General features: G+C 34.8%; 1 protein-coding gene across 1 annotated transcript; it reads right to left on the bottom strand.

The window, feature by feature from the left end:
* Window positions 1-3,294: 3,294 nt before the first annotated feature.
* LOC117929709 (ATP-dependent RNA helicase-like protein DB10) lies at window positions 3,295-9,702 on the bottom strand. Its single transcript, XM_034850089.1, is given in 9 exon segments — window positions 3,295-4,463; window positions 5,236-5,625; window positions 6,152-6,429; window positions 6,572-6,922; window positions 7,019-7,288; window positions 7,881-7,949; window positions 8,968-9,123; window positions 9,401-9,681; window positions 9,684-9,702. Coding segments are annotated over 9 exon segments (2,586 nt in total). The 3' UTR covers window positions 3,295-3,691.
* Window positions 9,703-13,481: the final 3,779 nt, after the last annotated feature.

Here is a 13,481-nt window from a genome sequence, read left to right as displayed (position 1 = left end):
GGAAGAGCCCTCAATGTTGAAGTGGTTGTTGCCAATTAAATGGTGAGAATTATGTTGAGAAAGGAGTTTAGAAGAGGACCCTCCAATGGAAAACCCGTTTCTCAGTTGGGGTTTGATCGGATTTTCCAGGAATGTGTTTGGAAGGTTAGAAAATTTGTGTTTGGAGCTGGTATCAAGCGCCATGCAAGAGAGAAAGTAGAGCAGAAGAGAAAAATAAGGAAAATGAGCGAATGATGTGAAATTTCCGGGGTCTGGTGGAAGTGTTTTATGGGAAAAGCGAAGGTGGGGACACAAATCATAGCCGTCTATAACCCCAAATCCAACGGCTGATATTACTTTTTGGGTGTGTCCACTCGACTTCCACTTTCAGCAGCAACATGATTATGTCTCGTTACCTTGATTTGCAAAAAGGAAAGTCTCACACAACTTATCGGCACGTGGCATCCGGTGCTGCCCATCGTTACTTTCTATGGTGTTCCCTCTCCTTTCCTTTTAATCACTACCGTCGGATGGCCTTCAAGATAAGATCACACTTTTCAGAAACCATCACATGGTCCAGGATCTTTCCTGATTGGACAGCTAAGATGAATATCTAAATTTATTTTCATTAATTTTAATTTAATTTACCTTCAATTAAAATTTAATTATAAATGTAATTAACTAAACTGTAATAAAGACGACTATGGATAATACCATGACAATTATTTTGATTTTCCACAATAATAAAATAATTAATTTTGATTTTTCAATAAATTTAATATTATTAATATTTTTTGGTCATTAAATAATTAATTAAAGTTGAGATAATTAACATAATTCAGGTAAATATTTTTGAAAATTATTTTTATTTGAAATTAATTGTACATGAAAGACAAATCAGTGCATGAAGAAGACAGAAAGAGTAATAAAGGGAAATTGGATTTTGTGGGAGAAGGTGTGAGCTGCTGCCCACAATATTTCTTTTTCTCTCACTTCTTCTTCATTTTGTTCAAATAATTAATAGCTTTGGAAGTATTATGTGTAAATAATTAATGGCCTTGGAAGTTCTCTATTTTTGGGAGAAAAATTATTTGAAATTTATTAATATAAAAATTATAACTTATCACAAAATATTTTGATACTTTATTTATCATTTTTTTTATCATTATAAAATTTTAAATATCGGGAAAATTTCACTCCCATTATTGTCTTGTTAAGAGTATTAATTGTGAAAGATCGAAAAGTCATAATTTAACAAATATTATTATTTTTTTAATATCTTAAATCCATTTCATTCACGTAAATTTAAAAATCTATAATATTAGAAAAAATTATATTATATGGAACACTATTTTTCATAATTTCAATTTAATTTATATCTTCTTGTTTTTTCAACAATTTTTAATTTTGATCTCTAGTGGACCTTTTAATAGAATTTGAAATCGGATTAAGTTTGATTAATTTCATTTAGTAATAATTTTTCTCTGAATTTATATATTAGAATTTAAGATTAATTTTTAATTTCAATGTGATTTAAGAATTTATTTAATTTTAAATTAATATGGATTTTAGTTGACACAAGGATATTATTTAAATTATTTAAATTTAAGTAAATAAAAAATAGAAATTTTACCAAATTATTAAATATTATATATTAAATTTCAAATTTTAAATTATAGTGTATCTATTCAAATAAATGAAAATGAGTGGGAGTCTGGGACAGAGAAATTAAATTATGTTACCCACTTTCAAACCGTTAACGGTAACCCGCATAAACGAGGGCGTTAAAAAAACCTGTAGCTGAGAACGGCTATGGCTTGAAACTGGAAACCGTAAACGGTAAACGACAAACTGCATAACTGTGTACGTTAAAAAAGGTTTTAGGTATGGATTATAATTTTGTTCTTTAAGGAATTGGTCTATGAACCTCTAACTTTTTCGGTTTTGAAGATTTGGGTTCATGGTGTGAAAAGAGTAAGAAGAATACTTTGGTGGGAATAATGGTAGTATAAGTGGGACATGAAAATTTTGTCTTTTGAGAAAAATGATCAAATGGAGCAAAATGAAAGACGGAATGAAGCGGAGGAATGAGCACTCAAATGCCCCTTAGAATGTTTGATGTTAGAAAAATAAATAAATATGTGGGAAAATTTTTTTGGTGAAAATAATGACGGTACAAGATGGACACGAAAATTTTGTCTTGCGAGAAAAATGATCAAATGGAACAAAATGGAGAACGGAATGAAGCGGAGCAAGGAGCACTCAAATGCCCCTTAGAACGTTTGATGTTAGAAAAATAAATAAATACGTGGGAAGAAAATTTTGATGAAAATAATGGCAATACAAGATGGACATGAAAATTTTGTCTTTTGAGAAAAAATGATCAAATGGAGCAAAATGGAGAGAGGAATGAAGCGGAGCAAGGAGCACTCAAATGCCTCTTAGAACATTTGACGTTAAAAAAATAAATAAATATGTGGGAAGAAAACTTTGGTGAGAATAATGGCAGTACAAGATGGACATGAAAATCTTGTCTTTTAAGAAAAAAGATCAAATGGATAACGAAATGAAGTGAAACTAAGAGCACTCAAATACTTCTTAGAACGTTTGATGTTAGAAAACTAAATAAATATGTGGGAATAATGGCAGTACAAGATGGACTTGAGAATTTTGTTTTTTTAGAAAAAAAAGTTAAATGGAGCAAAATGGAAAACGGAACGGAGCGTTAAAGCGCCCTTAGTGGAGCACTCAAATGCCCAGTAATATGAATTCAACTTCCCCGATCAATCCAGCCCCAAAATCTGAAGCATAGGAGAGAACTCCAATCAAGGCAAACTTCAAGAGAGGAGAGCAGTTTACTCAACAGCTCAAAAACCACACCAAACAAAGCATTGCACATTCCTTTTTCCCAAGTTCCACGTTCAGTTTAATGACTCGATAACATAATTCAAGTAGTCCAGTAAATTAAAAATATTTAATAAAATGATTTAATATCATAACTTATCATTAAAAACTAACTTTAACTTTTTTATTTATTAAATTTCTTTGATGCCTCTGTAATGAAAATACATTTCCCAATCAAGACCCGTATCCACCCATTCATATGAATATTATAGATGTTTAACAACCAAATTTATTACCTAAAATTAATTTAAATTAATTTTATTAAACAACACATAAATAAAAATCAAATAATAAATTTTAAGTCAATAATTTAATAATTTAATAATGAAGTTCGCGCATACCTTATCCATTTTGACTCCACCCAACAATGACTGGGTTCAGAAAATAACTTGTGAATTAAGCACAAAATAGTTCAAGTAGAATGCAACACAGGCTGCTATCAATATAGATGGTTATATGGCGTATCCAGGGTTTGTATAAATAATGCTCCATGCAACATTTTTCAGCCTCAGGCCTCCTTCAAATTTCTAACCAAAATTACTAAGAAACACGGAAGACGCTTGATACACTTAAACATGTCCTGGGTTCTGTGTATTCAGCCCTTCAAAATCAATGGATCAGTCCACCAAAAGTCAATTTCCATACCTAGGTTTCCCTGTTGCTATCACAATGCCGTTATATCCGGCTACTATAGCACTAAAACGAAACGGTCAAAAACAAAAAAGACAAAAAGGGGGGTGAAAGAGAACTTGAGCATCAAAAAACAATGCTTAGACCACCAGCCCCACAAGATTTTCATTCTCCTTTCTTAAGGAGATGACTGATGGGGGTCTGCAGTAGGTGCTTGAAATGTTCCATCGTCATCAGCTGGAATCATGCCTTCCTCTTCTTCTTCACCTAAATAAGAAGCTCGATGGCCATTGGCGTAACCTACACCATCCTGCCCACCACCTGGTGATCTTTGCCAGTCCTGTGGAGTATCATCATATGGTGCCCTGAGCTTGTCCTTCCCGCCACCATCACCATCAGACGCCTTCAACTTTTCCTTCCCTACACCAGCAGCACCAGGTGGGGACTGTGATCTCTCTGGGGAAGAACCACGTGCATTCACAGAATTTGTGAAACCCCTTGTACCATCTTTGTTGTAAGGTGAAACACGCTGCCGCTGTGGTGGTGGTGATGACTGAGGCTTCTGCTCCATGGCTGATTTATGGAAACTGCGCATGGGAGAGCGTTCCCGAACATTGTCATTGTTGTAAGGTGAAACATATCGACCATGCGGTGAACGAGCCTGCTCCATGGCTGATTTATGAAAACTGTGCACTGGGGACCGTTCACGTACAGGTGGAGCCTTGTTGTATCTTTCAAGGCTACGACTCCGGCTGCGAGACTTGCTTCGACTGCGGCTCCTGCTCCGGGCATCACCATAAGCCTGCCCCTTGTTGGGGCTCTGACTTCTACTTCGGCTACGAGCTCTATCCCTTTCTCCAGCCCGGATACTACTTGCATGGTAACCCCTATCATACCTTGAACGAGTATCAAAATCATGCCCATCATGATAACTGTGGTCGTACCTGTCCCTGCATAACAAACGCATTCAAAGATTCATCATTTTGTCTCCAACCACTAGCTCTAAAACCATATGCTTGCACATTAACATAACGAGGTAATGAAGACAGCCCATTTTGTTCACAATCAAGACAGCAAAATCCACCATCCCGATGTAGGCATACACACAGATTTTAAATTCAATATGGACACCCAAAGAATCTGAAATTCAAAACTATAGCAGAAACACCACTGTTTTTCCCTTCTTCCCCCCTAGTTTGGAAATTTAGCTTCAGTATGAGCAGTGGGGGGGATCCACATTGAAGTCTAACAGAAGTATTTTTTTTTTCTTGGTTTAAAAAATTCTTGTTAGTATGGGTTTGTATAACATAGATTATTATTTATAAGAGTTGATTGAGGAATAAAATAATATTAGGATAGCTAGATGAAAGAAAAAAACATTAATTATTAACAGGGGATTTAAATGTGGCTGAAACTTTTGCAATTAACATTCTCAAGCAAAATTGATTTTGGATTGATAAATGCAAAACCATGCAGAGAATTTGAAAGGGAAGGATTCCAAGTTTTAAAATGGAACCATAACCAAAAAATAAATTGGAGCTATTATTAAAACTCAATATCTTCATAACAACATGAGTAAGTGATGTAGTTTCTATAAATCCTGAAAAGATCAAAAAACTCATATGAAAGGGCTCCTCTCCAAAGAAATGCAGGGGGGGCAGGGAAAAGGGAGACAAAAACCCCGAAGATAGACAGCTAAAATATGTAAGTAAATATAGGTACCTGTCACGTTGATCTTGGTCAGCTCCCCGGCCCCCACCTCTTTCCAACCTACTGGAAGATGATGGAGCCATTCCCCAGCCACCCCTTCCACCATCCCTACCACCATAACTTGAATCATTTCGTCCACCACGGCCTCCATCACGACCACCAGTACCAGAGCCCCAACGCCTAGACCTGCCCATCCCACCACCACGTGAAGCCATATCACGAATCTCCGGAGGGACTCGCTGGTTTGCCCCTTCTAGAACTTTGACAAGATCTGAAGCATACTTTGCATCCTGCTCTGCAAAGAATGTGTAAGCAACTCCAGTGGCACCTGCCCTACCAGTCCTTCCAATCCTGTGCACATAATCCTCTACTCCAGTTGGGAAATCATAGTTGATAACCACCCTGTGATAAAAGATCAGGTCATTCTAGCATTATAACCTAATTTTTACCTTTGAAATCTAAAGAAAGGATGGAGAAGAGACATAGATATACACACTTTGACCAATTAGAATAGAGCATAAAATCTCACTCTTTTTTTTTTTTTAATAAATTACTAAGAAATTTGATCTCTATCACAAAGTAATTCACAAGGTGGAGATATAAGATCATTCAGAGTGCTTGAAAGTTGAAAACAAGAAGTTGCATGCTGATCTAGATGTTGAAATCATTTTGAACAGCCAAACAGTGACCTAACATGATAGAGAGCATGCTTGTGTGCACACAAACACACATTGCACGGTTTTGGGATAAAAAATTTTAAGCTCAAATTTCACTCATGTTATACGAGGAAAAAGAGGCAAAATATTCAGTAATGAGAGACCAAATAGGTAGAAACTCAGCTTCATCAGAAATAATGTAAAAAAAATAGAGTAATCAATCAACCTGCTCCACTTGTTCTATAATTTAAACACAGAATAACTCCTCTTACCTGATATCCTTAATGTCAAGTCCTCGAGCTGCAACATCGGTGGCCACAAGTACCGGGGACCTCCCAGTGCGGAACTGATTCAATACATAATCCCTCTCACCTTGAGATTTGTCTCCATGAATGGCAGCAGCTCCAAAGGGGCGGGTTAGGTTCCGAGCCAGTTGATCACACATCTTCTTAGTTGAACAGAAAATGATAATCTTGGATCCTGGTTCTTGAGAGCGCAATATCTGCTCCAACCGCTTGTGTTTCTCCATATATGGCAATACTTCAACATACTGCAAGAAAACAATGAGAGAAGTACTTCAATAGAAAAATATAATAGAAGTGACATAAGAAACTCCATCTCTTGTTGTCAGAGCCAGAATAACATAAACATTCTTAATCTGTTTTGTGGTAAGTCAAGAACAGCTTCCACACCTGAGTGATCGCCTTGTTTGCAACAAGCTCATCAACATTCCCAATGTTAACCTGAACAGGATTAACTAGTAGATCTGCTGCAATCTTCCGAACCTCCTTCGGCCATGTTGCAGTGTACATGAGAGTCTGCCGGCGAGCGGGTACCTCTTTCACAATCTTTCGAATCTGAGGTTCAAAACCCATGTCCAGCATTCGGTCTGCCTCGTCCAGCACCAGATAAGACACTTGACGGAGGCTGACTCTTCTCATTTCCAGTATATCATTCAAGCGGCCAGGAGTAGCAACCACGATATCTGCTCCTCTGTCTAGATCTCTCAACTGGGGACCCTTTGGTGCTCCTCCATACAAACACTTAAAAGACAAAAACAAATGAGAACTAACATCAGCAATTAAAACAATCATTTTTCCTAAACAGCAAAAAGGTATTAAGAGTTGCAAGTAACAAACCGTGCATGAAAGTCTTGATGATCTTCCAAACTTCACAGCTTCATCTTGTATCTGTGTTGCCAACTCCCTAGTTGGTGAGAGTACCAAAACAGTTGGACCCATTTGGGGATTATTGCGGATGCGTTTGAGATGAATAAAGCCAGGAATTAGGTAGCCCAGTGTTTTCCCTGAACCCGTCTTAGCAATGGCCACTATATCACGACTTTGAAGAGCAACTGGCCAAGACTGTGCCTGAATTGGAGTAGGGGCAGAGAACCCAGCACTGTATACCTGGAAAAGCAAAAACCAGCAGCCCCTGTAAGAGAGGTACTGTCTCCAAGATTTCGAGTTGGTTTTCTTTTTGGACTTATGGGAGGCTAATGCAAGAAGAAGCATCATCTCCCACAAATGCGGGCAGCCAATGCTTGCTGATGCAAGCTAGAGCAGGAGGAGGCCTCTTCTTCTGTTCGGACCGAGTGGCAGACTGAATCATCACCAACAGCAGTCCCGGCCATGAACTTGGGTGATTCGGAAAGCCCTTCTCAAAAATGGTCCACCGACAAGGGCGCTCCAACTAGGCCCCCAACAAAGAGGATGGCACAGCGTACGACATTAGCTCCTCCCTGGAGCAAATATCGCACCTGGGACAAAAAGTGCAGATGGAAAAAAACAAATGAACATGAGTGTGAAGCACAACCTCCGTCCTCCAGCAACCACAGAACTTGCAGAAGAAACACTCAGGTCACATAGTTTAGCAAACTTACATAGACTTCTAGCCAGCAGAATATTGCATAAAGACCCAAAAAAAGAAAAAGAAAAGAAAAAAAAAAAAGAAAAAGAAAAAAAAAAGAAAGTACATTCAATGAAACAAGGAAAGCCATACCTCTCTAATAATCTCTGGAGGAAAGCCCGTAGATTCAAATGATGTGAAAGGTTGGGGAACATCATCTCCCTGATGGAGGTTGGCAAGCAAAAGAACTCATTAACAATCTTAAGGGAACCCCACACCAAATAAGATGAAAAGAATTACATGGATTAAAGCAATTGATAAGGACCTGCTATAGCAACAAAAGTAGTGCAAGATATACACGCCTGAATAGTTGGTCATCTTATTGAGAGAGAAAATATTGATTCTAAAGAAAGTTAATTAACTGCTCTAATTCTCATTGCCAATATATCCCTCTTGCAGCCATTGAAGGAAATCAAGTCAGTTTCTTTTGGAAAACAGAAGTTTAATTATAGAGATGGACAGACATACCCATCTGAGCCTTAAACATGACTTCTCAGTGTCGATGAATATAAAAATTTATTACACTTCTTTTATGCTTTTCCAGAGAGCATGTCCAATATGATTCACATTTAGTATAGGAATTCTACAATAATTGCTCACAGTATCCAGGTATACTTTCAAATTTGCATTCATCAACCATCCATGACAACTTACTGTCAAGGATTTAAAATGAAAAAACAACCCAAAAAATTAAATTATGACCCACAGAAGCAGAATTAAAACTTAGATATATACCTCAACAAATTTTTTCAAAAAATTTTATAGGCACGTCTCTACATGAATCAAGCCTGACACTTACCCCAACCCCTCGCCACCCAAACTAAGCCTCAGAGGTATGCTTTTTAACAATTCAAAACACACCTGTGATTCTCAACTCATGCAAGAATCTCAGATACATTCTCATGCCTCAATAAGCAAACTACACCACATTGTAAATATTTTATCACCATGCAAGTAACTGGAAAAAAAAACAGAAGAAAAAAATCAAAGATACAAAGTTGAAAATAATTAACAAACTAAAGCATAAATAGATTAAATGCACATTTCAGGAAGCTAATGATCCACCTAAATCATACAAGTAATCATGAATGATGAACATTTAAAAAGAAAATGTTAACACCTAAATATTATGCAATTCTGCTAGTAAAAAACCAAATGCAAGGAATCACCAGATACTCACTGTAACTGTTATTTCATGCCGACGGCGATAGGACTCTGTTGATGCACCACTCCCTGGGCCTGAGGATCCTTGTCCTCTAACAGAAGACCCTCCATGTCCAGCACCAACAATCCCATTAGGTGGATCATGAGAATGAACTGTCCCACCTCTGGCACTCTGCTGCAGAATTGAAAACAGAGGAATAAGCAAAATGAAGATATTTTCAACCTTTAAAATTTTAAAGCAAGGAACATCATCCAAGGTTTAAGGTTTCCTATGATGCAGCTTGTCAGACACTTGTGAACAAGTCCTGGCTGCCAAATTTCTCCGGAGAGTGTTAGATGACATTCTAAAGCAATTTAGGATGGAAAAGAGTTGGAGCTTAAAAGTGCTTCCAAAGACCAAACAACCATGACAATAGGCTGAAAAATAGAAAATACAAGTACATATTTACCTGAAGATTTCTTGCTCTGTTATACTTATCATCTTCTTCATTCAGACCATGGTCACGACGCTGTCCTTGAGAAGATTGTTGAACTTGAACTGAAGAACTTATGGATGCTGAAGACTTTGCAGGTGGTGCTAAACTTGCATTTGAAGAAGCACCAGGCCTCTCAGGCCTCTCATACTGGGTTACATTGGTCTCTGGATTCCAAAAGTAAAGATACCCTGTTTTCCCATCAACCAGGCCTTTCCACGGTTTGGGAAGAGTAGGGTCTTCTGGTGCATAACGTGGACAGTTGCGGTTGCAGCCATACCAACTTCACAATCCTGCAGCAGCAGGAAATTGCAAGATATGAGGTGAGATGAGAGAAATAAAAAGGTAAAAAACTGGACCAATTTGATTTGTAAAACAAGGACACATGCAGCAGACAAACAGGTATCAAAACAATAATTGTTAAAACAAAGAAACCATATCACACATTCAACATCTCCATAAACTCTAAAATAACATGCACAGAAAAAAAAACAAGCTATTACTGTGCCCCATCCATACAGGAAAATGGTAACATGAGTGAGGTCCCAACAACCATATATCAAGAAAGCATTCATATCCAAAGCACCCCTATAAGATATGACAGTGGAATGTCACAGTGTACAGTCCATAGGTTTTAGTTTTTAGACTTCAAACAGTTCAGGAAAACAGATGGGAAACAACCAAATCCAAATGAAAATAACAATAATAATAATAATAAACCAAAAGAATTAAGTCAGAATGTGTCTCAAATTCCTAAAGGGCAAAAATTGTTGTCCATTTCATTATAGAATTTGAAGCTTTAACTTCAAAAATGAGACATCACGATCCACTCAGGAAAATGGTAACATGCTATCCTAACAACCATATATCAACAAGGCATTTATATCCAAAGCGCCCCTATAAGATATGACAGTGCTATGTCAGTTAAAAATCCTTTCATTCCATAGGTATCAGTTCAGGAAAACAAAAGGTAAATGGATTAAGTCATAATGTGTCTCAAACTTCTAAAGGACAAAAGAAGTTGTCCATTTCAATATGGGATTTGAAACTTTAATTCCCTGAAAAAGAAACGTGTTTAAAAATGAGTTAGGACATTCTTAATACCGCTAATATCCTGTGGTTCAACAACGCTGACGATGGAGATCAGATTAAAACTCAAAAGACCTCAACCATTAACCCTAACTCAGCATGATGTGTGTAAAATTTCCAATTTTTCAAAGATTCAGATTGTCAGACAAAAAAATCTACCAACTTCATAAAGGTGTCAATAAGTTCAACATCTACAGCCAACCTATTAAATCATCCACAATTTTAAACTTATCCCAACAAAAAACTGCAAATTCCCCGCAAAAATCCAATCCCTGGACCTTGGACCATATGGCTTACGAGTTTGAAAACCACCATTGAGGTCAAAATCTAAACCTACCGTTGATTCCTGGGAAAACATTTTAAAAGACATTCGAAAACTAAAATCCAAATCCTATGTTTCGCCCTCTATTTAATTTTCCAATAATTTAGGGCAAAGAAAGAGCATACTTAGTCTGTTTCTCACCAATCTATCATTCGAAGCTTTACTTTTTCACTTTGCCCATATTTTCACGGCATCCAATCGGATCGTTAATAGAATAATCGAAATGGCCACCGCTGACACCCTAGATTTCACTCTCTGATCGACCTTATGCTTTGTTTATAAAACTCTATTCAGATCTAGAACTTGAGAGCGATAAATAATTGAAATTAAGAGGAAAAACAAAGGATTCGTACCAAACGACGCCGCCTTGAAGGTCGAAGGAAGACGCCAAAGAGGTGGGCGAAGAAGCTGCGAGAAATGCTCCCCTCCTCCTCCTCCTCTCTAAAAATATATTTCCCTCTCTACCCCCTTGCCACGAAACTACGCTTCCGAAGGGCAAAGAAGCGTAGAAAGGAAATGAAGAGAACGAGTGGAGAAGCGTTGTGGTATATTTATAGCAAATGGAGATGGTGGGTGTGGTTAGATTCAGAACGCGGGTTGAGTCGTGAATTTAACCATGGTTAAGCCGGATAACCCTGAGGCTGAGGAAGAAAAATATCGTAAATCGTAGGTGGCCTGTGCGACTTTACTTTACCGTGCGACTGCTGAGGGATTTTTTTTGGAGAAAAGAGGACAAGCCGCACATGATAGAAAACTAAGAAAAGACACTTTTTAATATTTATTTTCTTTTAATATTCCAACTAATCCTTTAAATATTTCTTCTCAAAATGGTTTATAAGAGATCAAGGGAAGGAAAGGTCTTCCCACCATAGATGATGCTTGAAAACCATAAAATAACAAACGGATACTAAAAATCTTTAAATATGATGTTCAACTCAATAATTTTAATAAATCGTGGACAAATACTTATTTTAAATGTTCGGATTAGTTTATTCAATATATATTATTTTAATTTTTTATTAGATAAATAAACTTCAAAATTAAGTCTTATTTAATGTATTGGAATCATTAATGAGTGATATGTTTAAAAAAATAAATAATTTAAAACTTGAATAGTCGGTCGATTTTACTATTTATCTTTTATATAGAATCATTATTTTATTTTCTTTTTTCTTATTAAGCAAATAAACTCTAAATCAAATAAGACTTAATACCTTAAATTCATTCATTTTTTAAATAATTTAAAGTTATAATAGTAAATCGATTAATATCATAAATTTATTGATAAAATTTGGTTTATAACGACTTTATCGTTTATCTTTTACATAAAATTATTATTTTTCAATTTTTTTACTAGATAAATGAACTTCAAATTAAATGATGCTTAATGTGTTTGACTCCAAATTAGTAATTTTCAAAATAATTTAAAACTCAAGTTTATAACAACTTTATTGTTTTTATTCTACTATCGCTCTTTCCAACTTTATTATTTATCTTTTACTGTCGATATTATTATTTTTATTAGGTAAATGAATTTCATATCAAATAATACTTAATGCGTTAGATTTATTACTAAGTTTTTAAAATTTTCAAAATAAATTAAAATTCAAATAATGAATTAATCGATACCATAAATTTATAGACAAAAAATGATTTAAAACGACTTTATTATTTTTCTTATATATATAATCATTATTTTCTAATTTTTTATTAGGCAAGTGAATTTCAAATTAAATAAAACTTAATGTGTTTTATTTTATTAATAAGTATATAATTTTTATATTGTTCTCAATATAATTTTTTTAATGTAGCTAAATTTATGAATGATTCCCTTATGACCAAGCTTTTATCTTCTCTTGTTTGCCTCTATGTCAAATTTTCAGTCTGAGCTTGTCATTCTATATGTCTTGGATGCAATATGTTACAAATATATCCTTTAATAAGAGTTAGAGGACTGCAAAATTAAAATAAAATCATGATTGATGTTCTTAAGCCTTGATGTTTATTTACAACTAAATAAATAAATCCATGAGTTAAAAGGCAAATTAAGAACGATAAAGAGTTTATCGTTGTTGAGACCCTTAGAAACCTTTCTTATAATTTTTTTCAGAAAATGAGACATTAAGGATATGTTTGATAGTTGTTTTAAAAAAAAGTTATAAAAAAACAATTTATAAGAATAGTTTTTAAAAATAGTTATTCGATGTTTTGTATAACAAAAATTTATTTAGAAAACCAACATATTTTTAAATATGCTTAAAAAATAATTTTTATGTAATAGTTTATTTTTAATAATTCTACATGTTTATTTTTTAAAATGGTTCTTAAAAAATAAATGAAAACAATAAAAAAACAATTAAAATATATTATCTAAAACACCATATTCTATGTTTTTAAAAACAAAAAATAGAAAACAATTTTTTATTATTAAACATGTTTTTTTTTTGTATCTTTTGCTAGAGAACATAATTTTTTAAGAATAATTATTTAAATTTGTATGTTTGAAAAACTAAAATATTTTGATGTCTATGATTTTATTTTTAATAATTTTGTTTATAAATTTATTTATTTATTTTTTAAAACATATATTAGAAAATAATAAAAAATAACTAAAATATGTTATCAATTAATTTTTTATTATAGAAA

The sequence above is a fragment of the Vitis riparia genome, chromosome 14 (assembly GCF_004353265.1).
Source record: "Vitis riparia cultivar Riparia Gloire de Montpellier isolate 1030 chromosome 14, EGFV_Vit.rip_1.0, whole genome shotgun sequence".
NCBI classification, from domain to species: domain Eukaryota; kingdom Viridiplantae; phylum Streptophyta; class Magnoliopsida; order Vitales; family Vitaceae; genus Vitis; species Vitis riparia.
The sequence above is the reverse complement of the archived record's forward strand: the minus strand, read 5'-3'. Positions and strand labels throughout refer to the sequence as shown.